The 27,606-nt window shown below is 41.3% G+C and overlaps 1 protein-coding gene and 1 long non-coding RNA gene across 3 annotated transcripts in view; one reads left to right on the top strand and one right to left on the bottom strand.

Annotated features, from left to right (window-relative positions):
• GRID1 (glutamate ionotropic receptor delta type subunit 1) overlaps positions 1 to 27,606 on the top strand; it is a 666,028-nt gene that overhangs the window by 418,748 nt on the left and 219,674 nt on the right. For both annotated transcript variants that reach the window (XM_082406733.1, XM_082406734.1), the window contains exon 6: positions 22,774 to 22,944. In XM_082406733.1, coding sequence (XP_082262859.1) covers positions 22,774 to 22,944 — 171 coding nt within the window. The remainder of the gene's footprint in view (positions 1 to 22,773; positions 22,945 to 27,606) is intronic.
• On the bottom strand, positions 200 to 15,097 carry LOC309635491. Its single transcript, XR_014248860.1, has 2 exons — positions 9,531 to 15,097; positions 200 to 8,006 (listed from the first exon to the last, which is right to left on the bottom strand). It is a non-coding gene; the product is annotated as an uncharacterized lncRNA (long non-coding RNA).

The raw sequence follows: 27,606 nt of genomic DNA, 5'->3' as shown, positions 1-27,606 counted from the left end.
GTTTTAGCTTGCTGGGACCCTAGTTCTCCCTGTCTCTGTCTTTCAAACTCCTATGCAACATTTAAGACTCAGATCAAATTACCCTCTCCCTACTTTGCAATACCTATTGATTTCTTCTGTAAACTTTCCTTCTTCCAATACCCCAGAGAACTCAGGCTGTGATTCTTCAGTGGTCCTTAACTTCTTTCTGTATGTCCTATTTCCCTACCTGGATCTGTAACTCTTGACCATCTATCATTCATTTAGCATCCATGTACCAAACACCTATGAGGCACTGGGGGTGCTTATGAGAATTAGAGAGATATGCTCCTCACCCTCAGCTTATATTATCATGGGTAGGAAATGTGTGCCTGGATTACTAAACTACAGCTAGGCAATGATTCTAGGAGCCACTCCAGATCCTCTGCAATTTGCGAGCAAGTTAACTCCCTGCAAACAGAACGGCTCAGCCAGACCCCATTGCTGTGGAATCAGACTCCATGTTTTAGACGTGAGTCAATTGTTTCCAACAAGTTTATTGTTATTTTGCAGAGTTTTGACAGAAGAATGCTTGGGAAAGGGAGTGCTGACACTTAGGGAGTTATAAAAATAGGTTTAATTACCACTTGCAGCAAATATATCTGAAAACTAAAGGTTAGCGTCTCTACCTTTCTGCATTCCTATCCATCTCTCTTCCCACAAATGGATTCTGGTGGATTCAGATGAACTCGTTGCTTGTGCCAGAAAGACCCTATTATCTGTGCCTTCTACCCTGTTATTACACCTCCTTTGCCAGGCTGGATAATCATCAGGCACCACACAGAGAAGTGAGAAGCAAGGGTTTGTGTACACACACACACACACACACACACACACACACACACACACACATACATATGCAAAGAGAAGGCTGCTGCTTTCATGTGCAGCTCCTGTAGGAGCTCCCTGGGAGAGTCCTTTCAAAACTGGAACATGAAAGCAGAAATGGAGGCAGGAGAAAATTCAAGCCACCAGAGCTTCTTGTGAGGTGTCTTAAATGATGTGTGAGGGCTCATAGAGACAGTAGACTCAGCTTTGGTTCTTTTTACCGCTGTCTCAGAGGATATGTGCACTGAGGCAGCCTGTGTCTTAGAGCTGGTTGAAGAATCCAAAGTGAGTATTGTGCAGTTTCAGAAAGGGGAGGGAACCCTTTAATTGTCAGTGATCAGAACTGTGACATAGTTTCCTACAGCCTTGGAGACTGGCTTGTCAGTTACCATGGCAATGAGAGACTGAGGACCAGATGCTGCCTCCATCGTGTCTGGCACTACTCCTGGCCAGGTGTAGAGTTGGCCTCCTGGTCAAGAATTGCTGAAGAGCCCACCTTGTGAGGCCAGGGGGTTCTAAACAACCTCCTCCGTACCCTCAGATCTCTGCTTGTTTGCTGTGGGGCATTGCAAAAACAGTGAGCCACGTGGTTTGTCCTCAGAAGCAAGGAGACTCACATTGTTGAGTACCTACTGTGCGCCAGGCCCTGCTTTGGATGCCTTATAGACAAAACAAGTGACATCTGCCCATGAAATCCCACTTAAAGAGATTGCAAGGGCTTCCCTGGGGGCGCAGTAGTTGAGAATCTGCCTGCCAATGCAGGGGACACAGGTTCGAGCCCTGGTCTGGGAAGATCCCACATGCCGCAGAGCAACTAGGCCCGTGAGCCACAGTTAATGAGCCTGCGCGTCTGGAGCCTGTGCTCCGCAACAAGAGAGGCCGCGATAGTGAGGCCCGCGCACCGCGATGAAGAGTGGCCCCCGCTTGCCGCAACTAGAGAAAGCCCTTGCACAGAAACGAAGACCCAACACAGCCGAAAATAAATAAATAAATAAATAAATAAAATAAAAATAAAGGAATTCCTTTAAAAAAAAAAAGAGAGATTGCAAGAAATTTGAAGCCATTATAAAAGGATAGCTTCCTCCTTGTCCTCAGGAAGTTGTGTAAAGGTCCCTGGGTTTTACACTGTCAAGGTCAATCATAGAAAGATCTCCGTGGACACTCGGAGAACTCGGAACTTCCAGTTCACTTGCTTAGGGATGGTGATTTTTTTTCTGAGCCTGCACACCCCATGCTTGGGGCCCAGCCTTCCTAAATGGCCACCAGCCATTTTTCTCTGATATCTCACCCTGGGCCTAATGTGGATCAGGGATGGGTAGACCACAAGCCTTTCTTCTGTCACTTCTATATCTACTGGAAGCTTCCTGGCTCAGGCCACTTTGACCACCTCCACTCTCCAAGCCACAGAGGGCTTTCCAGCCAGCCATCATTGTCAGTTCACCTGTACTGAAAGAAAATATCTTGGGAGGAAGAACAGCACAAACTTCCTGGAGCATAACGTATTGCTGACCTCTGTGTGGGTGTGTGTGGGCAGGGGCATGGCGGAGGTGGGGTACAGGGATAGAAGGAAAGTTCAGAAAAATTGTTCTAATTCTTTCTGATTCTTCTACAATAGTAAAACAAAATACAAAAAAAAATCAATATAAAAAATCAATAAAATTATCTTTTCTAACAGCCTTATATATGTAGCATGTTTTGCCAAATTGAGGTTTTCCTGTTTGGTTCAGTGTTATGTCCTACTGTTTTCAATTAATAATATATCATTAACATTTTATCAGCTCAGTAAATAGCATTTGGGGTAATATTTAATAGCCTTGCAATAGTCTGTCACTTGGAGGAATCATAATTTATGTAAATCTTCACCATTTTTGGAAATGTAGGTTAGTTAATGCGATTGCAAATAATACTGCGATCAACTTCGTTATACCTAGATCTGCTGATGTCTCTCTGATTTCTTATGATAGTAAAAATATTGTTTCAGGGTATGGGAGCTCCCAAAGAGCTGAGCTCCTTTTTTCAGAGTGCCTGTCTCATCCCACCCTTATTATGTCTTGTGAACATGAATATAATCTACATAAATATATATTGGTTTTTCATTTTTACCAATATTTTAGATGAAAAAAGCTCACACTGCCTTGATTTAATTTACATTTCCTTGCTTATTAGTCAAGTCAAACACTTTGAACATTTATTGGTTGATCATGCCTATTTCTAATTTTGTGACTTGGTTGCTTCTGTCCTTTGTGCAAATGTATGTCTTTTGTTATATGACTGGATCTTTACAACAACCCTCTAAGAGATACATTGTTAAGACCAGAGTACAGATAATAAAATCGAGGCTCTGAAAAGGTCTAAGGTATGAAGACAAGCTGGAATTTTGAGCTCAGGTTGATCTCATTTCAAAGCCTGTGTTATTTCCACGTTGTACTGCTTTTGAACCAGCCCAGCCCTACCTTAATGGGAGATACAGTATTGATTTATGTCTTTTAAGGGTCAAAATTTCTGCACCAAAGCAAGTAAATATTCCAGTTATTCTGTTGGATTAGATCATTTAAATATCTGCGTCAAAACTTGGTTTTGCAACTTAAGTAGAATTTTCTATTAACCTTGGTTAGTGAACAGAAAAGTCATGAAACTTTGCCTAATTTTCATCCAATAGAAGGGAATGAGCAGGGTCAAAAGGCCAATGGAAAAACAACATTAAGTAGCTTTTATGATTAAACCGAAAGAATCCTGCTTGTTCAAGGCTCTGGCTCTATTCTGTGGGTGTCTTTGATGACCCCCATGTGAAACCCCTCCAAGAAGACTTTCAGGGAAAGGGTGGGCACCCTCCTTCCTCTTCCACAGAGTGGAAGCATATCCAAATTCTCTTTTCCCCTCAAAGAAGTGTTCCTCACTAAATCCTCTTTCCTTCAATTTTGACTCTTCCGGACTTTTTATATCTTCCTTGTGGGTGAAAATTTTTGGAGTCCAGAAATTGATTCTCAGTCATTTCCCTTGGCCCATCTGCATATGCACCAGGCACTTCACTATGGAATTTCATATCATTAAAGCTTGGTGCCTCCAAGGGAAATTCCAATTTAGCATAATGGGTCAGTTTAATATAAAATGTCATTTCCTCCCCCAAATATTGGCTTCAGGAAGAAGGGCTCTATCATCCAGTAGAGTTTTGTATCTCAGCTTGCATGACACAGCCCTGGGAGGGGTGCATACCCCAGGTGAGAAGCAGTCACAGCAACTAGGACCGGAAAGTGTGGTGACAATGGGGCATGAAATTATGGACAGTCATCTACTCCAATGACTTGGAGTAGAAGGTGGCAATATGTGAGGGAGGGTGTGAAGAGATTCGGCTGCATCTCTTGCTACAAGGACTTTGGGTTTTACTCTGAGTGAGCTGAGGAGCCGCTGGGACATTTTGAGCTGAGGAGTCATGTGATCTGAATTATGCTTTAGAAGGCCCACCCTGACTTCTGCGTTGAAAATACACTGTGTGTGTGGCGGGGGTTGGGGTGAAAAAAAGTTTAAAAATTAAGGCCTTTAATTAGAGATGATGGTGGCTTGGTCTGGGGTGATATGAGCATAGGAGGTGAGACGTGCTCAGATTTTGAAGGTGGGGCTGACAGATATTGCTGACCAAATTGATGTACAAAGAGGGCAAATGACTAGCCCAAGGGCAAACTCCTGGCAAGCATTTAAAGCCGGGAAAGGGAGATGGATATTTTAGGGTGTGAGTGAGGTGAGTGGTAGTTTATGTAGGGTGCTCTGGCTTTGAACCCAGGCATTCTAGCTCACTTGCTTATACTCTTATTATTTTGCAAACTTTTTGAAGTATAATTGACATTAAAAATACTGCGTAATTTGATGAGTTACAATTTGGAGTTTTGACATATTTACTTGTAAAACTATCACCACAGTCATGATAACACACATTTATATTACCCATGAGAGTTTCTTCATGCCCCTCTGTAATACATTTCTCTCTCCACCTGATCTCAGGCAACCTCTAATCTGTTTTGTCACTATAGATTACTTTGCATTTTCCAGAATTTTATATCAATGGATTAATAAAGTACAGATTATTCTTTTTTTTCCAGCTTATTTCACGTGGCAAAGTGATTTTGAGATTCATTTATACTGTTGTGTATATTGATGGTTAATGTTAGTATATGGTGTGAGGCAAGGGTTGAGTTCAATGATTTTATTTTATTTTATTTTTACACATGGTTATTTAATTGCTTCTGCACCATTTGTTGGAAATAGTATCCTTTCCCCTTTGAATCCTTTGCTGAAAATCAATTGGCCTTCAGTATTTGGGTCTTTTCCTGGACTCTTTATTCTGTTCCATTAGCCTTTATGTTTATCTTCACACCAGTGCCACCCTGTCTTCATACTGCAGCTTTATAGTTAATCCTGAAATCAAGTGGAATAAGTTCTCCACCTTTTTCTTTTTGAAAAATGTGCTTCCACCCTTTTAGGTCCTCCACATTTTCACAGGACTGGGACTAGGGTGAGGCAAATGAGGCACAAAATTCAAGGAGGAACTCACTCTCAAGTGTGTGCATATATCTCACCCTAGTTCTGGTCTGCATTTCCACACACATTTTATTTTCAAAAAATTTTTATTGGAGTATAGTTGATTTCCAATGTTGTGTTAGTTTCAGGTGTACAGCAAAGTGAATCAGTTATACATATACATATATCCACTCTTTTTTAGTTTCTTTTTCCCATATAGGCCATTACAGAGGATTGGGTAGAGTTCCCTGTGCTATACAGTAGGTCCTTATTAGTTATCTGTTTTATATATAGTAGTGTATATATGTCAATCCCGATCTCCCAATTTATCCCTCCCTCCTCTTTACCTGGTAACCATAAGTTTTCTACATCTGTAACTTTATTTCTGCTTTGTGGCTAAGTTCATTTGTACCCTTTTTTTAGATTCCACATGTAAGCGATATCATATATTTGTCTTTCTCTGTCTGACTTACTTTACTTAGTATGACAGTATTACTCAGCCATAGAAAAGAATGAAATAATGCCATTTGCAGCAACATGGATGGACCTAGAGATTGTCCACATACATTTTAGAATTAACTTGCCAGTTTCTAGAAAAAGACTTACAGAATATTAATTTCAATTGTGTTGAATCTAGAGATACTTTGAGGGACAGTTAAGATCCTCACAATATTAAGTCTTCTGATCCATGAACAAGGTATATTTTTTAAAATTTACCGTATCCTTCTGAATTATTTTTAGCAATGTTTTGAAGTGTTAAGTATACAAAATCTTGTTGTTAAATTCATCCTTACATATCTAATCTAATATTTTGATACAGTTGTAGATGATGCTGCTTTTTCAATTTAAATTTGCAATTGTTTGTTGCTATCAGGCAGAAAATACAATTGATTTCTGAATACTATCCTTGTATCCCACAACCTTGCTAAACTCACTTAGTTCTAGTGGCGTTCATTTGTAGAGTTCCTGGGATTTGCTATGTAGACAATCATGCCATCTGTGAATAAAGACAGTTTATACTTCTTCCTTTCCAATCTGGGTCTCCTTTATTTCTTTTTCTTGCTCTATTGTACTGGCTAGAACCTCCAGTACAATGCTGAATAGACGTAATAAGAGTGGATATCTTTGTCTTTTTCCTGACCTTAGGGGAAAATATTCAGCTTTTCACCATTAATTATGATGTTAGATGCATGTTGATCATAGATATCCTTGATTAAGTTCAAGAAGTTTTACTTTTATTCCTGAGGGTTTTAAAAATAATTGGAAGTTGGATTTTGTCAAATGCTTTTTGTGCATCTATTGAGATAATCACATTCTTTTTCTTTTCTTTTTCTTTTTTAAAATTCTGTGAATACAGAGAACTAAGGAGATTCCTTTTCAAATGTGAAACCAACCTCACAGGACTGGAATAAACCTCACTTGATATTGATGCTTTTGGGTGTTTTTTGAATTGTTGGATTTAAAGTTAGCTAAAGTATTTCAGCTAAAGTATTAGCTAAGATATTTTAAAGAAGTTTTGTATCTATGTTCACAAGGGATGTTAGTCTGTAGTGTTCTTGTCTTGTAAATCTTTTGTCTGGTTTTGTTATCAGGGTACCACCAGCCTCCTGGATGGGATGTGTTTACTTATCTTCAATTTTTTTGAAAGGGTTTTGTAGAATTGATATCATATCTTCTTTAAACATATTTTAATTCAAAACATATTTTGAATTATTTCTTATATTTTTTTCTGTCGCCCCATTTCTCTCTTCTTCATGGACTTAAATGACATGTATATTAAGTTACTTGAAGTTGTTCCACCACTCATTATTAGTGCTCTGTTGATTCTTTTCAGTTTTTTTTTTTTTTCTTCCTATGATTCATTTTGGAGACTTTTTGTTTCCACACTTTCAAGTTCATTTATTTTTCTTCTACAGTGTCTAATTTCCTGTTGATTTCATCTAGAGTACTTTTCATCTCAGACACTGCATTTTTATTTGTAGAAATTCAGTTTGTGTCTTTTATTTTTCTCCCTATCATGCACAAATTTTCCTCTGTCTTCTGGAACATATGGTGTGCATTTATAATATTTACAATTTCTGTTTTAATGTCCTGTTCTACTAATTCTACCATCTGTATTATTTCTGGGCCTGTTTCTATTGACTGATTTTTCTCCTCATTATGGGTTGTATTTTCCTGTTTCTTTTCATGCCTAGTAACTTTTGAGTATATACTAGACTTTGTAAATTTTACATAGTTTGTTGCTTGAATCCTTTTTATTCCTATAAATACTTCTTTTCCCCCCTGGGACTCAGTTAAGTTACTTTGGAACATTTTGATTTTTCATGACTTGCTTTGAAGCTTTGTTAAGCAGGACAAAACCAGTCCTTAGTCTGTTGCCATTTGACCCATTTTTGAGGATTGTTAAACCCCATCCTTTCAGGTGGTCCTTTCCCTCATAGTTTCCTCATGCACATATGCTAATCGATACTCAGCTCAAGACTCAAAGGGAACTTTCTACACATTTCTAGAGGACTTTTTCTGTGTAGCTCTCTCTTCTCTGGAATTCTGCTTCCTTGGCCTTCTCAAACCCCAAACTCTCTCTTCCACTCATGGAGACCATCAGGTTCTGCCTAGGTTTCCCCTTCCTCTGCGGCAACCTGGAAAGTCTGTTGGAGCAATAAACTCAGGATTATTTCATTTATTTCTTTTTTCTTGGGTATCACTGTTCAGCTATGCCTGTCGTCCCACGTCTGAGAACTATTGTTTCATATGTTTCGTTTGTTTTTTAGTTATTTAAGGTGAGAAGTAAGTTCAACCTGTATTAGACCATCAAGGTCAGCATCTACACACTTAACTACCATGCTATATATCTCTAGTCTTCTGAATTTATATTCTCAGATTTTTACACTTGGGTCTACAGAATTGGATCCAGTTTAGATGTAAGGGCTTTGATATGTTAAATACAGGCCTATAAACTTCAGAGCCATCCATTCCAGAGTTCTGTGCCATGCAATTTTATTTTAAAAACATCTTTGTAATTTGTTTTTGGTAATATTTCTGGATTTTAAATTATAAATGCAATTAAAAATTACAATTTTCTGTCAGCTCCTTGGGGTTAAAAAAAAACACGAGGTGTTAATGTGAAACATAAGGTCTCATTTCCTAGTGGTAGGGATAGTTGTACACAAACAAAAGTGGATTTAAATATTCTTCTGAGGTGAACAAATAGGTATTGCAAACAGAATAATTAAGTGGTTTGTAGCAAGCTAGCAAATGAATGCTGTGAAAGATCAGCCGCTATTATATTTATTTATTTTCTTTTTGAATATCTGCCTGGGGAGTAAGCTGCAAATTAAAGCCTCAACCAGCTTTAAAAGTTTAACAACAGAATGAAAGCATTGGCTTTGTGTTATAGAGATAGTTACTTAGGTCAGAGCTTTAAAAGTTTAAATTTTTGAGGTCCTCATTTTTTGTGTGTGTGGAATTCTGAAGAACTCCTTCCTTCCATCCCTCCCTTTCTCTCTCTTCTTCCCTCCCTCTTTTCTTCTCTCTTCTTCCTCCCTCATTCCCTTCCTTCCTTCCTTCATAAGTATTTGCTAGGCTTGGTGCTCAGCGCTAGGAAGGCAGCAGAATATGAGAGATCTATGCCCTGTCCTGGAGGAGCAAGTTCTGGTTCCAGCTCCAGCAAAGATGCAGTGCTAGACAAACACCTGCAGTTTCTTCCAGTGCAGGGAACACTGAGAATTCATAGTGCCCCAGATCTGGATCTGAGTTGTGGGTACACAACAAAGGACCAGAGGATCTGAATAAATGGAGTTTCTTTATGTGGCTCTTGAGACCCCCTTTCCGGGGTGAATTCTGTGCTGCTCTGCTGGAGGCATAGGATTGCATGAAGAGCCACTTCTCTGCCTGTGACTGCAGAGTCCTGTTACATGGAAAATTTCTACTCAGACTCTGCCCCGAGTTATTGAACTGGGCAGACTTTGATTTGTCCTGCTCTCCAAATGGCAGACCAAACTATTTTTAGCCTGTCCCTACAGTTATTTTAGTGCTTTTAATGCCCAGGTCCAGACCTACAGAAATATACATTTCAGGTCCAACTTAGAGCATATTTCAGGAATATCACATCTGAAAAAGAGAGGGTAAGATTAGCAAACGCTGAACCACTTCTGGGAATTGTTTTGACTTACCTTAGATGTTCTAAGTTCACTGGAATTAAGGGAAACTGTATGAGTAGAGGTGGGTGACATGGGGTTGTAAGAATTCAGAACTTGCAAGGTTGGAGGAAGCAGGAAGGCTGAAGAAGATGGAGGGAAAAGAGGGGGGCAGGATGAAGAGGGAGAGACAGGAGACAGTGGAAATAGGAGAGGAGAAAGTGAAAGTTAGAGACAGGAAGGAAAGGAGAGGAGAGAAAGGGTGGATGACTCTCACCGATAGCCCACTCAAGCTGTCATCCGTAAATAACCAGCCAATCAGAGGAGCTTTAGGGACTGTCCCCAGTAAATGCTGGGGACATGTGTGTGTCCCCTGGCTCATTGGAGGGCAGATATCCACCTTGTGCTCATGGCCAAATAAAATAGAATAAAATGTGATGAAATAAAAACTCAATTAAATGAAATAGAATAAAAGAGCCACTAAAAATGCAAAGCTCTGGGCAAATTTAACCTTCTCAGGCAAGACGGAAGATTCTCCTGGTAAACGAGCAGGCCTGGGGAGGGTTTCCCAGAACTTCACAGAGAGCCTGAGGGGACATCCGTCCAGCCCTCTGGCCACAGGCAGCTGCAGGTCTTTAGGGAACAAGTTCAGCTGCTTATTGCTGGCTGGTCTGACTGGACCATTCATGGGAATGGGCTGTGATGGAGGAGGTGGGGTGGGGGAGAGCCCTGCCACCTGTACCCCTCGGCAACCCGAGTATAAAGGGGCAGGAAGAGTGTGGGCTTGTGATCAGAAACTGTTTGTGCCATTTATAAAAATAAAAGAAGCCATACAAATTTTCAATCAGTGGGCCATTTTAAAGAAAATGATGGAGTGGTTGAGTCCAGGGAGTCAAGTATATGCTGGGGTCTCTTGGAGATGAGGAGCAGGAAAGAACTCAAAGCAAATTGGGGTGGTCAGCTATGGGCTCCTTTAGGGGTGAGGAAGAGGCTGCAGGAGCAATGGGTGACAGGAAGGGCAGGAAAAGGGCTGCTCTGGCTTGCTTGGAGGCCAGGCTGGCGCGGGTCTTCTGTTGGCCTTCTAAGGTTGTAGAAAGAGCTTTAGTTTTTGAGTTAGAAGGATAAGCGGTACTTGCTGCAAAACTTTGTGCTAGAAGTGTTGGATCCCGTTGAATTAAAGTCACTGAATTAAGTCAAAAACCCTGGAAGTACTGTTATCCCATGTACTGATGACACTCAAAGGAATTAAGTGCCTTGTCCAAGTTACAGAGCCAGGAAGAGGAGAAGCCATGGACAGAACCCAAACCCATCTGATTCCAGATCCTACAGCCTCTTCACTTCACTGTATAATATCTTAGACCAGAGCTTCTCAAACATAACATGCCTATGAATCACCTGGGGCTGGTGTCAAAATGCAGATTCTGGTTAGATAGGTCTGGGAGGAGTCTGAGAGTCTGCATTTCTAACAAGCTGGCAGTGATGCTGATTCTTTTGGTCCCTGGGCCACATTTGGAGGAGCAAAGGGGATCCTCTATGGCTATTTTCTATATACTATGTAAAATAGGGAGACTCATGCATGCCCCATGTGTTCTTAGGGGATGAATAATGAGACATGGTATGTATCTGGTCAAAACAACCTCTCAGAAGGTGCCCTTCTTCTCTGCCTTCTGTCCTGGAAATGGAACCAGCACAAACTTTGGCCGCTTCTTCCTGCCCTCTCTTCCTCACCAGGATGTCTTTGTCTCCTTGGAGCCTTAGCTTGCCTTGCCTTAAGCGCTCCATAGGGACTCGAATACAGCAGGCATTCTGAAAAGCCTGTTGACTTTGCTGGGAGTAATTCTTTCATCACAACTTTATTGAATCCTCCTTCTATCTTCTCAACTTCTCTCAAGCCAGCCTTGTCTGTGAAGTTTCTCTATGATCATCAACTTTAAATTACTGACACCATCTTTTTTATGAGGAAAATCAATTTTATTATTTTTCCAGAGATGGAATAATGCTGGTATCACACAGATGTTTGATAGATCTAGGTCTTTCTAAGGAATAAAAAGAAATGACTAATAATGTGATTGCACAGCCCTATGTAAGTTTAGAACTCTAAATAAATATTTAATAATAGTTTCCCCTGATATCAGAAGGTTCAGAAATTTTACTAAAGTCTTAAAGATCAGACAAAAACTTACTTGCGTATGAGGTTCACATCTCCTTTGCCAAAATGTGTATTTAGAAAAAGGAGATCCGTATCATTTTGATTGCTATTTCGAAGATTTCTCCTCATTATAAAAATTTATCCTCTTTGCTATTCATACTTGAAGTGAGACTTCTGTAGTGATTCTCCCTCTGTTTTAAGTAAAATATTTTTAAGAAGTTTAAAAGATACACAGCACAATATAACAAACACCTACATGTCCACCATTCAAATTTTGCATTATCTGAGATCTTAATTTTTAAGAAATTGACCATTTCAGATAGATTTGGAGTCTTTTCTATACCCACTTACCTTGGAGTCTGTTCTGTACCCACTTACCGATCCCATTAAATTCTGTACCAGACAGATTGATGTTGACTATAAATTACAGAAAAATCTGAATCTGATTTCCTTAAGTGGACCGAAATTTTATTATCTCTCCTTAGAGAAGGCTCAGAGATATGCCATATCTCTCAGGGCAGAGTGATTCAGAGGCTGAGTCGTACCCTCAGGACCCCTGTTTGGTCTGTGGTCCTCAGTGTGCTGGGCTTGCCCTCACATGGAATCTCCCTGTGATTCAAACCTCCAGAGGCAGAAAGTTGCTGTCTCTTCTAGGTCTTCTTAATACTGAGCAAACCTCAGAATCCCTCAAAGAGAACCCCCCCTCACATCTCAGCAATCAGAAATGGAGTCATGTACCCTCCCTAAAACTGCTGAAAGTAGTAGGACCACGCAGGTTGGCTCAGACCAAGCAGGATGTACCTCTGGTTCTGGGCACAGGGGGTCACTCCGACTTGGAATCCCATGGTGGAGGGCAGGGCACCTGTTCACATGAGGGCTGTGCCAGCACAGAAGAAGAGGGGCGAGATGGTCAGGAAGGCAGCAGATCTGTTTGTTCCCCAGTGGCAACCCTCTCCTGAGGTCGGTGCGTGTCCTTCACAGTCATGTTTGTATCGTCTCATTGCATACATTTCTACTGTTTGATATATCATTCTGTAACTTGCTCTTCATTGTCTTCCTTTCTTTTTCTGTTTTCCTTAACTCTGTTATCTACAGCTGTACAGGTAATAACGTAGTACTGTAGATTTATTCAGTCTTTTTTATTCCTGCATAGTAGCTCACCATACAAATTCTATTGCTTCTTGGTTCTATTTTTGTTGTCTTCGTTGTTGATTTTACATCAGAGGTCTGAATGGAAGTGAGGAAGAAACAGCTAAGTCTGACAGATACTGAAACTCCTTTGTCTCCAAATTATTCTGTCAGTGTTGTCATCATCGTTTATATTCTCGCAGTTGGCAGCAAGGAAGACTTTAAAAACCCTTACTAGCTTCCATATCAGTTGTTCATCACCTTTTTGGAGTCAAAGGCTCCTTTGGAAACCTATGGTCTTTTCTCCACAGGAAAATGCACACGTACTTGTATACTTTACATTTGGGGGGAAAGGTGGGCCCCCCTGAAGCCAGCCAGAGACACTGGCTGAAGACACACGTTACCTCTGAATGGTGACTATCAGATCCCATTCTGTTCCTTTCTGTGCTTTTTAAGAAGGACAATTTGGGTTTCGATCAGTGAATTAAGTATGTCCTGTCTGGGAGGTTGTGAGGATTGGATTTTCTTTCGAATTTTTCGAATTTTTCTTCAGTTTTAACTCTTTGTAAGTGGAGATTTGTAGAGGTTTCCTAATAATTTAATTGAGCCAAAATAAAGATCACCTAAGCTTCAGTGTGTATTCTCAGAACAAATTTAGAGACAGTAAATATTTTTATTATTCAGTGCATGATGTAAGTCTCACATTTTATTGTTTTCATAGAAATCTTTCTTTAGGTGTGCTACAAGACACAAAAGAGTCTTTTTTTTCCCCCTGATGACTGGCAAGAAGGATGTAATGTTACTGGGAGCGTCATCCCTGTTTTCTTCTCTACTTGTTTTAGTTGTTACAGTATTTTTGTTAGCAAACTGCATATAATTCTTCCATTGAAAAAGAAGCTAGTTCCAGCAGTAGTTTGCTATCTCTCTGTTTTAATTCCACAGTCAATATGTGCTCCATTTCCTACATTTTACCAACTTTAAAGATGATCCATTTGGAACCACTTTAGTCCAAGACAGCGTCATCTCTCACAAAGATAATCTCTTGAGTGAGCAGTATTGAGAGAGGATTTATAGTGGAGCCTTCTAGATTGCAGGAGAGGAAGGTAACAGAAATTCAGGGGGGATATTTCTGGAGCAACAGAAAATAAATAAGGTGGAACCTGCCAGATATTTACCTTCTTCCACCTATAATAGTGAGATGATTCAAGAATACAATTGGGATTTAACCAAATGGAAAAGGTTACACATGCTTCTCTTGGGCCCCTCAGAACTAGGCCTCCTTTTAATATTAATGACAGTGAACTTTGGAGAAGGCAGGCAAATGAAGCAAATGTAAATTGTAGCATAAGAACTGAGGTTTAGTCAATCACACAGCCAAGACACATAGAGAGGGATTTGGGAGATGGATAGGTATCCCAAGAAAAAGGCAGGGCCATGCCTTAAAGAATTAAAATTCTATATACAAGGTTGAGTAGTATGTCTTTACAGAAGAATAATTAGCTTGAATGACACTCCCAAAAGGAAAAGAACTAAAAAAGGTGGAAGTAATGTATTTTAAAAATAGTTTAAAATAGGTCACTGAACAGTCAAGAGTAATGTCCACAAGAGCCAAATATAAAGTGAAAATGGAAACTCTGGGAAATAGTTGAGCTTCAAATTAGGTTTTGCCTTAAATCTATTGGTCACGCTGTGGAGACCTTGAGCTTTTGTTCTTCTGGCTGTGTGGGACATAGAACACATGAGGTTCAGTGTAAGGACCAAGCAAATGAGAGATTTCCACACAAAGCTGGAAACTTACATCCTCAGTATAAGGGTTGATGAGAAACAAACCCACTGTGCAGAAGGGAATAGGAAGGGAAATTTCCTGCCTTGACTTGGAGTTGTCTAGAGGAGGGATATTTTCTTGAGAAGTGATAACTCTCATGCAGGCTTGTGATCCAAGTCACACCACCTATGGTGCCTAACAAAGCACAAAGGAAAATCTCATGCTAAATTATGTGGTTATAGATTGGGAGTGATCCTAGCTAGATGGTAGAAGCAAGCATAAATATTTTCCGAAGTAATGGCAATTGCGTCAAACTTCAAAGAATTCCTAAGGAAGTTCTAGGAGAATAAGATTGCATGTGAGAAAGAAAGAAAGAGAAGGAGGGAGGGAAGGAGGATGGAAGGAAGGGAGGGAGGGAGGAAGGAAGGAAGGAAGGAAAGAAGGAAGGAAGAAAGGAAGGAAGGAAAAAGGGAAGGAGGGAGGATGAGAGAGAAAGAAAAGCCATCATGAGTGAAATCCCAGGAAAAAAAAAAGGGGGACAGATTCATCAGATCTGAAGTGACTTTAAAAGTTTTTTTTTTTTTTTTTTTTTTATGGCTGTGTTGGGTCTTCGTTTCTGTGCGAGGGCTTTCTCTAGTTGCGGCAAGTGGGGGCCACTCTTCATCGCGGTGCGCGGGCCTCTCATTATCGTGGCCTCTCCTGTTGCAGAGCACAGGCTCCAGACGCGCAGGCTCAGTAATTGTGGCTCACGGGCCTAGTTGCTCCGTGGCATGTGGGATCCTCCCAGACCAGGGCTCGAACCCGTGTCCCCTGCATTGGCAGGCAGGCTCTCAACCACTGCGCCACCAGGGAAGCCCCTGAAGTGACTTTAGATATTAGAATTATCTGACATAGAATATGAAATAAGTACGCTTAGATATGTTTCAAAAGTAAAGAGATGCTGGAAAATATGAGCAAGGAATAAAAACACATTTTAAAAAGAAGCAGAATTAAGAAAGAAACAGAGCTTCAGGAAATTAAAAACCTAATAACTGAAGCTAAAAAAAAATCAAAGTGGACACAAATAGAGAAAGAATTAGTGAAGTGGAAAATATGAAGAGATTATTTGTGATGTAGCCCAGAGAAACAAAGAGGTGGAAAATATGAAAGAGAGGTTAATAAATATAAAAGATAGAATAAGATCTAACATACTGTTGATTGGATTTCCAGAAGGAAATAGGAGATAACAGGGAAAAATAACATTAAAGGATATTATGGTTTAGACTTCTCTAGAATTATTGAAAGAAACTAAACCCCAGATCTAGGAAGCCCAAGGATCAGGAGCAGAATAAAAATGAGAAATCCACACCTCATAGTGTGACTGCAGAACACCAGAGACTATAAAAAGTCTGAAGAGCATCCAGAGAGAAAATACAGGTCATCTTCAAAGGAATGACAATTAAACTGATTCCTAATAACTGGAGGTTGTGGCCTGAATAATGGTCCACAAAGATATCCAGGGCCTAGTCCCTGGAAACTGTGAGTGTCACCTTATATGGCAGAAGAGATTTTGTAACATGATTAAGTTAACAGTCTTGAAATGGAGAGATTACCTTGGGTTATCCAAGTGTACCCTAAATAGAACCCCAGGTGTCCTTTTAAGAGGAAGGCAAAGGGATATTTAACTATACAGAAGAGGAGAAGGCAATGTGACCAGGGAGGAAGAGATTGGAGTGATGTGGCTACAAGCAAAGAAGTGCTGGCAACCACGAGAAACTGGAAGAGGCAAGGAACAGATTCTCCCCTAGAGCCTCTGGAAGGAGTATATCCTTGCCAACATTCTCATATCAGCCCAGTGAGACTGATTTTTGGACTTCTGGCCTGTGGAACTGTGACAGAATAAAATGCTGTTGTTCCAAGCCACTAAGTTTGTGTTAATTTGTTATTGCAACCATAGGAAACTAATACACTGGACAAAAATAGAAGCAAGAGTACAGTGTAATATTATCTTCACTGTGCTATGAAAAATAGTGTTCAACTTAGTATTTTCTATTTCAAGAATGAGCTAAACAAAAGATAAAAGATATTTTCCAATAAACAGAAACTAAGTTTATCACCAGCAAACCCACATTAAAGGAAATCCTAAATGATATACTTCAGGGGGAGAAAAATGATCTCAGATGTGAGGTTTGAGGTCCACAGAAGACTGTTTAACAAATATATTGATAAATATTGGTTAAGTAGATAAATATTAACTGTATAAAACAATGGAAATCATGTGTGATAAGAGGGCACAAAGAAAGATAGAATTAAAATACTAGATATCATTATCACAGTTGAAACGATGGTGATTAGATATAAAGATTGAAGAAGAGAGTAAAAAATATTGATTAATTTTACACTTTTATGCATATTAAAATATCTATGATATCCAATGAGAGAATAGTGGATAATATAACTTCTAAAAGAGGGTAAGAAAATGAAAATAGGAAAAAATCATTCTAAGAGGAAGCTAAAAAGAAGGAAGAAAAAAGAAATGGTAAAATATGTAAATAATATGATAAAATTAATCCATATATGTATGTAATCGTAGTCCAATATAAATGGATTAAGATTTCTACTCAAATGTCTAGGACGGATATAAAAAATTGAGTATATTTTGCTTACAGGAGTCCCACCTAAAATGTGAGACAGAGGAAGACTGACAGCAAAGTAATGAGAAAAAAGCAGGCAGATTCTAACCAAAATAAAACTGGTGTAGATATGTTAATAACAGTAGACTATAAGGCAAGGTGCATTACTAGAAATACAGAGGATATCTAAATAATGATAAAAGGTTCAGTTGAGCAAGGGGTTGTGATTCTAAACTTACATGTAATTAATAAAAGACAATATGGTTTTTGAAAATATAGACTGAATACAAAGAGAAATAGAAAAATTCCTCATCTAATGGACCTAAAAACAGACCATTGAAATCAACAACAATTGGACAGTGAACATGCATGAAACATTCATGCAAACTGTCACAAAGTGAGGCTCAATAAATTTTAAAGGATTTGTATCACACGGTCCACATTCTTGGGTTACAATGCATTTAAAGTTAAATCAATATGAAGATTACTAAAAAAAAAAAAAATAACCTCATGTTTGGAAAATTTTGGAAAAAAAATCTCTAGTAAACTACTCATGGGTCAAAAATAAATCAAAAAGGAATTTTAGAAATAATGATACAATTAATATATATGATAACTTGTGGGACACAACCAAAGCAATGTTTGGGTGTAGATATATAGTCTTAAATACTTCATTAGGAAAGACAAAAGCTTTCCTAAGCTTCATATGAAAAAATGTTTGAAAAATAACCACTTAATAAATCCAAAGAAAATAGAAAAATAAAAATAATAAAGATGAGTAGACATTAATGAAATAGAAAACCAACACATAAAAGAGTATCAGTTAAGCCAAAACTTACTTTTTAAAGAGAATTTATAAAATACCCAAACTTCTAGGATCAAAGTAAGAAGACACAAATACAGATTATTAGAAATGGATGATGGCACACAACTTTAGATGCACTGGAGAGAATAGAAGAAGTAGAGTGACATTGTGAACAGCTTATGCCATTAATTGGAAAATTTGGACAACATGGCTGAATTTTTAGAAAAAAGTGACAGGGCAAGGAAGACAAAACAAGCAAAATTCCTATAAAAATAAGGAAATTTAATTAGTAATAAAAATCTTTCTACAAAGAAAACACCAGTTTAGATGAATTTATAGGCTAGTTCTACCTAACATTCTGGAAGCTGGAGAAGATATTTGCAGCATGTGACAAAAACTTAATATCCAGAACTAAAAAAAAAGTCCCACAAATCGATATGCAAGATATCCAACCCAGGAAATTGGACAAAAACACAGACACAAGAAAGGAAACACAAATGATTCATGAATGTATGAAAGATATTTAACTCTATTAAGAATTAGGGAAGTGGAAATTAAAGTCCAGTGATGTACCAGTTCATTCTCACCAGATTGGCAAATATTAGGAAGTCATAGGATATTAGGAGCAGGGAACAATGCAGAACAACAGGAACTCTCTTCACCACACACAATTATAAGTGGATACAAATCACTTTGGAAATTTGGTATCACCTAGTAAACTTGAACATGTACATATTCTCCCATGGAAGAATTCTAATTCTAGGTATATAGAGAAATTCTTAAAAGTATGTACCAAGACACACAGGCAGGAAAAATGTACATAGAAGCTTTGTTCCTAATAGCAAAGAAGCAAAAACATTCAAATGGTAATCACAATAGGGTGAATATATTGTGGCAGAATCACACAGCATAATAGTACAGCTGTGAAAATGAATAAACCAGAGCTGCATCCATCACCATGAATAGATCACAAAAACTTAATGTTAAACCCAGTGGGTTTTAGACATTGGTGAGTACTGGAATTGTCTGGAGAGCCCGTGGAGACAGAAGCCTTGCTTGTGGAAATGGGACTGGACTGTACCTCTGTAATTTTGCCAGTTCCCCAGGTGATCCTGATACACAACAAAGTTTGAGAACCACTGTGTTAAAACACAGTTGTAAGAGGCGTGCAGAATGTTTAGCTTACACAAAGGTGAACAAAACGTACAAGACTAAGATATATATTATTTAGGTTACGTACATAAGTTATAGCAAGACGAAGGCAGCTCCTGGTGAGGAGGAAATGGTAAGCATTTGGGGAGGAGGCATCCAACCAAGATGCAGGTTATTTTTTGATGGAAGGTACACTGAAATCATTTTATTATTCATACTTCATGTAGTGTTTGTGCATTAAGATATATTTCACAAGGCAAACTTAAAAAGTAATCAAATAAGCAAGATTTATTTTGAGCCTGTGCCCTTCAGCACTTCAGTGAGCTTCTGGGTATGATGTGTTACTGTTTCATTGCTGCCTTGATGACTTTGGTGAGGTCAGTGGAGATCACACAATATATACGCATTGTCTTGTTTCTTCTACTCATCAGCAGCACTGTCTGGAAGGAATGTCCAACTGGGACAGAGGGGAAGTTTGTTCTCCATGTGGGTTGTGTCAGTAGGCTGCTTGCATTGCCTTCTGCACCCTTAGGAAGGCCCGGAGTTTGGTCCTGTTCACAGTGGTCCAGAGGCTGACCTGGTGTGCAGCCTGGAGGCAGTGCCTGCCTGACAGCAGCGAGCAGATACCTGTGTGCAGCCCAGTGGTACTGAAGGGACATGGTGGGGCCAACAGGACAGGAGAGGGCCTGGCATGAAGCTGCCGGAACTGATCGATGATGCAGGCTTGGAAGTCTCCAAGGGAAGGATACATTCCTAGGAGAAGTGACCCTTTTTCTTGCCTCCAAGCGATCCGGGGGAGTTGCTTCCATGGATTCTTAGAATGTGATTGCAGCTATCTCTGTACTAGATACTAAGGATAGGCCCAGAAGTGTGGGGAGGTGTGTAGGAGTGCTTTGGCAGACAAGACTATGTGCTTCAACCCCGAGTGAGTGGGTGAGAATTGGGCCACGGGAGATGGGAGGTCTGCAGAAATCCAGCTGATCCTTACTCTGAGGAAGGCTTATAGCAGCTAATGGGTTGGAGGAAGCTGTACCAAGTTCTCATCTCTGACCTGGGTAGGCAGAATTGAAAAGGAATAGTCTGGAAGTCAGGGCTACTTGGGACAGGGACCCAGCCCCCTTGATTAGGTCCTGGCTGCCCTGGCTTCTTTAGCCACTCACGCCAGGTGCTGCTGCATGTGGCCAGGGAAGGTGAGGGTTACACCTATTAGAAAGGTACTGTGTTCCCCCATCAGCCAGGTCCCCTACAATTTCCAGGGTTCTTCTTGGGGCGCAGTAGGGAGGGTTCAGTGCCACTGACTCTCCCATCGGGAAGTTGAGGGTGCAGGAGAGGTTTAATAAAAGAACTTCTATGGTGACCTCTGCTATGAAGAGTAAGCGAGAAAAACAAAAGGTTTGTAACATATCCATTTCCTTTCCAAGGTGTGCTGGCTTTGATGAAGCCCTTTATGCATAATTCAGATTACATTCTTCATGACCTCATGATTTTTCTAGGTTAAAAAAAAAAAAATCCCCCTCTCCCCCACCGCAAAGGCCTCTATATTCCTTCTCCAAGTAAAGCTGACCACTCCGCTCATTGCTCTTTCTTATAGTTCTACTTACTATTAGGTCAGAATATGATTTCTCTCATCCTACTATCGTATGCTTGGGGCAAGGCATCCATTAGCAGGACAGCTAAGAGCAGAGCACAAACGTCCAGGCTCAGCTACATTCTCTGCTTCGTTTCCTGAAGCCCAACTGGGTCCTGGGCCCGTCTCACTTGGTGGTCCTATAAGAACATTCTGCAATTTCCTCACCATTGATTGTCAGTTGGTCCCAATCCAACAAGATCACTGTCCCTTAAACAGACTTTTGTCTGAAATACAAAGTTTAAGTGGCTTAAACCCAGATTCAGTAGGTAACAGCACTTTAATTCTTTTGAAATGCCTGCAGTTCTGCATACTTGGGAACTACTGATCATTCTAAAAGGATGCAACTCTTAATTTCTTCCTTTCTCCCAGATCTAGCATATGGCTACAACTGACCACTCTGTCTACACACTCATATTGAGTACCTAGGGCAGTTCCTGAAATACTTTGTTTACCCTTATACTCTTAAACATGTTATGTTCTTGTTTAAGTGATTTTGAAACTCCTGATCACTCATTTCTAACCTCATTAGGTCCATTTATACCATCTCATTGTCTCAACTCTAGACTGTGTCATCTGCAAGGAGGAAGACTTAAGACCAATTTTAAAACACAGTTATTCACAGTTAAAATCTTGACGTGCAACCAACACTGATGGAGTCATTTCTTAGAACCAGCGAACCAGGGCTTTCTTAACCTGACTCTCTCCCACCGCCAAAACCCTCGGTGAATGTCCATTTCTTGTAGTTCCTGTGTTGATCTCAGACATGGAGCTGTTTTGTTCCTCTCTAATCCTCGCTCCATACAGCAGCCAGAGATTTTTTTAAAATGTAAATCTGACTGTGGCTAGTTGGTGCATAAAATCTTTCAAGGGCTTCTCATTGTCTCTAGTGTGGATGATTTAGCGGGATTTACTGAACCCCACACCCATATCTGGCCCAGGACACAGATCCCACGCTGCCTTTGACCATCCCTCCCCCCTGCCAGTGGCCCTGCCCCTCCCTAGGTTGGAGGGGCACCCTGCTACCTGTACCAGAAGAGGGTAACACAGGGTGCCACCTGTTGCCCACATCTTTAGGAGCACGGCCAACAACTCAGCTCTGCACTGCCCCTCCCCCTGCCCCCCCCCCCACCTGCAAGCACTTTGCCTAACAAGGTCATCCTTCAGGTTCAGCTTCAGCACTAATTCCTCACACAAGCCTCATCCTGGAAAGAGCTCCCCTTAGCCTGCCCCCTTTGCTATTTCTATGCGTGAGAGTGCTCATTTAAAATAGGATAATAATAGGATGTTCCTCATAGAATTCCTAGGGTTGTTGTGAGTACCAACTGAGAAAATGTGTGTAAAGAGCTTAGCAAGTGGTCTCATGTGGAAGCACGATGGGTTTCCTTTGCCCCTAGATTTCCATATGACATCACTCAGCATATTTCATCCTATGATGAAACCTTGAGTTTCATCAGATGGGATTAAGCCTGACTCATTCACTGCTATATGCCCAGCGCTCAACACAGAACAAATCACAGAGGAGCTGTTGGGTAGATTTTGTGCAATGAATGAGTGGACATATTTTTAAAATTTGTATGCAAATCTTTTTTTTTAAAAAAATCTAATTATTAAAGAATTAGGGGAAACTCATTGCATTTTGGTCAGCTATGCCAGAGAAAACCAGTTTTCCTTGTCTAAATCAGGTAGATGACTCCCAACAGGAAATTTAGCCTTTAATTCCAGCTAATGCCTGTTGTGACATTTGACAGCACTGGTTCTTTTAGAGTTTGACTCCGTGGAAGCCAGTGCATTGGTGGTTTAGCTGCAGATATCTTTTCCTGTCCTTCAGGGAAGGTGTTGAATAATCCTGTTTGCATTTTAGGGTAAGCAAGTATTATTTGTAAATAAGCAACAAATGAATTCTTTGACCTTGGGCCCAAACTCATAACCCCTTTGGCATCAGCTATTTAGGCTGTAGACCTAGACAACTACTGTTAAGTCTTTTGCAGAGATCATGAGTTCATGAGTCAATGGTAAACATTTCTGGTTATCTTCCCAGGAAATCAGTGACCCAGAGATCCTGGATCTGGTCCACAGCGCCCTTGGCAGGATGACCGTGGTCCGGCAGATCTTCCCATCTGCAAAGGACAACCAGAAATGCATGAGGAACAACCACCGCATCTCTTCCCTGCTCTGCGACCCCCAGGAAGGCTACCTCCAAATGCTGCAGGTCAGTGCTTGCCTCCCAAGCTCCCTCCAGGAGGGAGTCTCACCCGTACACTTGGCCTGTCATGGTCAGCGATATGCCTCAGCTCTGGCTGAGTGCCCTTGCTCACCAACTTTAATAACTAGAACTCTGTCATTTGCTGAAATGGAAACCAGTCAACTGGGCAGTGCCTCTAAGCACATTAGCAGGCAGTTGTGGCCATTGTCAGCAGACAGGACATACGAGCTCACTGGGTGCCTCTGATATTTAAAAGTTGCATGCTTAGGGAGTAAGGAGAGTCCTGTCTCTTAGGCTTCTGTGATGACTGTTTTGTGGGGCATGATTTCATCTGGCAGGACTGGGGGTAGAGCCTTCCTGCAGGGAGTCATCATTTTGAACCTGTTTTAAGTTCTTCCGTGTAGAAAGTCAGTAATGTGGAAACAGCTGGGAACTGTCCCAGTTCATCTTCTGAATGCTGAGGCTTAGGTCAACCAGAACATGCTGGATTCCCAGCTGAGCAGGGAGGGACAAAAGGGTAGGAGCCTCACTTGCCCACCTCTTCCGTTCCTTCCAAGATGAGAAGTACAGCATGTATGGTTAGTTACTCTGCCACTCTCTTGACAGAGGTGCAATCAGCGTTAGCTCCTCTTGGGCCAGGGAGGAGGATGTGGAGCTGTGCACCTGTTGTGAGAGGTGGTTTTCTCCCTGGATGTTTGGTGGTAACAGTGAAGCATTGTGGAGACTGTCTGTTGGTAGCCCGGCATCTGCATCTCCACTAGGAATAGAGCACCCAAGAAAACTTTCATTAGACGCTTGGAAATTTCTCCCAGTTGGGTTTGTGAAGAGTGCTCAGAAGTTTGTGCATGGGATATGCTTGCCACTCAGCATTTGAAACTAGTTACACCTTCTTTACTTAGCCAGGCATAAGGATTGTAGGGCAGAAATGGGCTGTATCTGCCACCTGAGTATCAGTGCCACCCCAGAACATCTTGGTATCATCTAATCAGGGGGCACATGTTTTGCGGAGGGGTGTTATTAGAATCTCTAGGGTAGGCTGGGTACATGTGTGATTTGCCATGGTACCAAATCCAGTCTATCACCTTATATGGGCGGGGCGGGGGGAGGAAACACGCTCCAAGAGACAGCAAACGCTAGAAATATGTTCTTGGTTGATAGGGAAACACAGAAGACACTGGGATTTTAGCTGGAGTAACTACCTCTTCCCCAAAGCCCATGGCTCCAGGGAGCCATGACAAGGTCTGGGGTCTTTTTAAGGTGGTGAAGGGTTGACCGAGAGAGTGGACCAAAGGCCTCCACAGGGCCATGGACTTGAGAGCCCTGGGCATATGGGCCAGACGTGGAAGGTGCTTAATGCAAGGATTTGTGTTTTTGGATCTTGCCATGACCTGTTCTGCCTTCCTCTCGTCTGGAGTTTGGAAGAAGAGGTGAGGGGCTCTCATGGTGCCTCTGTATTTACCACCCCACTCTCCGTGTGGATGGAAGTGCAGTGCGACCATGTGGCCCAGGCAGTGTGTGCTCATCCCCACCCGGGGCAGGACAGGGAGGTGCCGGCCACTCTCTGTGGGGGCCAGACCCCGGGAGGGTCTCACTCCTAGGAAGGTCTCCCCCGGTTCTCTCTCCTCAAAGGGCTTTGTCCTCCTCCAAACGTACACCAGCCCTGCTGCGCCCTGCCCCATATCCCTCATCCATTTTTCTCAGTTCTTGCTTACCATACTGCACTCCTTCTACTCCAGGAGAAAGGAGGGCTGCTTCCCGTTACACCAACACGTGCTGCCCTGATGGGGTGGAGGGAGAGGAGAAAGTACTTCCTGTCTAGGTCTTGATTACTCATTTTGCCCTGGGCAAAAGGCTTAGGTGAGCTCTTTGGTTGCACATCAAACACATTGGATACAAAGAATCTGTCCTGGAGGCCAAGAGAGAAAAGGAGACTGATGGTAGCAGCGAGGAATGCAGTAGAGGGCTTTCTGAAATGACACACACCCATTAGGAGGATGAACAAAGCCATGGCTCTGAGGTGGGTAGCTAGTCATCATCAAGTGAGGTCAGTGCAATATCGAACCTAGAATCCTGGCCACCCTACCTCTCTTTGTTCCTTCTGAGACCCAGGCACTACATAAAGTGCAAGATTTAAGAGTGACATCATAGAGATCTTGTAGCAGTAGTAGCAGCAGTAGTAACAGTAGCAGCAGTAGCAGTAATAATAGCAGCAGTCACAGTAGCAGCAGCAGTGGCTATAATAGTGTTAGTAATAGTAGCGGTAGCGGTAGTAGTGATAGCGGCAGTAATAGTAGCAGCAGTAATAGCAGCAGAAGGAGTAGTAGCAGTAGTAGCAGCAGTAATAGCAGTAATAGTGACAGTAGCGGCAGTAACAGTAATAGTAACAGTAGCAGCACTAGTCACAGTAGCAGCAGCAGTGGCTATAGTAGTGTTAGTAGTAGTAGCAGTAGCAGTAGTATAGTAATAGTAGCAGTAGTAATAGCAGCCCAAGTAGTAGCAGTAGTAGCAGCAGTAATAGAAGTAATAGTAACAGTAGCAGCAGTAGCAGTAATAGTAGCAGTAGTCACAGTAGCAACAGTAGTACCTATAGTAGTGTTAGTAATAGTAGTGGTAGCAGTAGTAGTGACAGCAGCAGTAGTAGTAATAGTAGCGGTAGCGGTAATAGTAGTAGTAATAGTAGCAGTAGTCACAGTAGCAACAGTAGTACCTGTAGTAGTGTTAGTAATAGTAGTGGCAGCAGTAGTAGTGATAGCGGCAGTAGTAGTAATAGTAGTGGTAGCAGTAACAGTAGTAGTAATAGTAGCAGTAGCAGCAGTAGCAGTAATAGTAGCAGAAGTCACAGTAGCAACCGTAGTACCTGTAGTAGTGTTAGTAATAGTAGTGGTAGCAGTAGTAGTAATAGTAGCGGTAGTAGCAGTAGTAGTAGTAGCAGAAGCAGAAGCAGCAGTGGCAATAGTAGAAGTAGTAGCAACAGCAGCAACAGCACAGGAGCCAGCTTGCTTGGGTTCAAATTCCAGTAACTCTAGTTACTAACTATTATTATTTACTTGTCATTCTGTGCCTCAGTTTCCTTCTGTGTAAACTGGGGATTAGGTCACAACCTACCCCTCAGAGTCATAATGAAAATTAAAGGGGAGAACAACTGTTCGAAAGCAATTCGAACAAGGCTGAGCTCTTAACAGTACCGCTCTGGAGGAGGGAGCCAGGTGTGTTCAGGGTTTCCACGGCAAGGCTGAACACGGCCTCGTTATTTTGTGTATGATGTAGTCCGCTCTCTTCTTGAGCATGCTCTTGGAAAGCCTCACAGTGGGTGGGAGAGCACTTCCCACCTGTCCAGCCCCTGATCACCGGCATCCAGCACCACTTACTGTCTGCGTCAGTCACACAGGAACTCAGTCATCGCTGCCTTGTGTGGGAGAGGAGAGGCCTTGTCTTTGCGACCCGCTTAGCTCTTCAGACAAGACCCTGCTCCTTGGAGACTCTCGATAAGGACTGATGGGGTGGATCTGTTAAGAATGCAGGTCTTAACATAAGTTAAACTGTCTCTAGAAGCCTCTTTATAGATCCATAAATAAAATACGTTATTAAAGCAATCTATCTCCATTCATTGCATCTCCTTCCTTGTGCGGGCTATGACGAGAGGCAAACGTGGATTTATTTACTCATCCTACCCAACAACCATTTGGGCAGATTCATCTCATTTACAAGCCATTCCCTTCAAGTTTCCTCAGTAGCTATTACCACTTCTTTCCTTCTTAATGACAGTGTAGAAGGCAAACTGATTTCTACTAGCCTCTAGCTGTGAGATTTATGGAGAAGATTCTAACATGTTTAGCACAACCAACTGAAGGAAAAAAAAACAACATTGATGTCGCAGATTATTAACTTTGTCTTGATGAAATTAATGAAAATCCTTTTGGAAATGGAACCCTCAAGTCCATCTTTAGTTCCTCCCCGAGATGGCTGCTCTTGGGATGATAATTCTGGATTAGAAGTTTTCAAGCAGACCATCAAAAACGGGGGATTTTTACAGGATCATTCATCTCTCTGCTTCTGTACTGAGCTGGCCTCAGAAGCTCCATCTTCTTCTATTAGGCCTGTGGTCAGGGCTTTCTGTGCTCCAGAGCCAACCAGGCACTGTTATAGCAAATGATTTTGGTTCCTATTTAGTAAAGAGAACGTCTTTTGGAAGAAAAGTACTTAAATAAGTGGCTTCTGGTGGCTCCAAAAGTATTGCCTTTGCCAGTGTGCAATGCTGTTGTTTATTTTTCCCTACAAAGCACTGTCTTATTTGGGTGTTTCTGATTCTTGTTTTCTCGACAAGTTAGTTTAGGGCCTGTCTTACTCAGCCAGTAATAAAAGTGACAACCGGACCTTAAGGACCCCTGAGACTTTGCTCAGATTTCATGGGTAGCCTTGGTCAGAGAAGCATCTTTAGCATCCTTGGTCTCCAGAACTGCATTGCCTGGTGACTTCAGGGCTATAATTGACCTAACAGACACATTGTCACATTGTTACCCCATTTCTATTCAAATGTGTTTCCAAGGCGGGTCAGGCGAATGAGAGAAGCTGTGTTGTCTGGTCACTGTGAAGCCTGATGCTTGAATTAGGCTGCAGGGGCTAATGTGGTGTTATTATAAAATGCTCCCTCAGGTTGGAATTTCTCTT

The sequence above is a fragment of the Balaenoptera borealis genome (assembly GCF_965194805.1).
Source record: "Balaenoptera borealis genome assembly, chromosome: 10".
Classification (NCBI taxonomy): Eukaryota; Metazoa; Chordata; class Mammalia; order Artiodactyla; family Balaenopteridae; genus Balaenoptera; species Balaenoptera borealis.
Note: the sequence above shows the minus strand (reverse complement) of the source record. Positions and strands in the feature narration are given on the sequence as shown.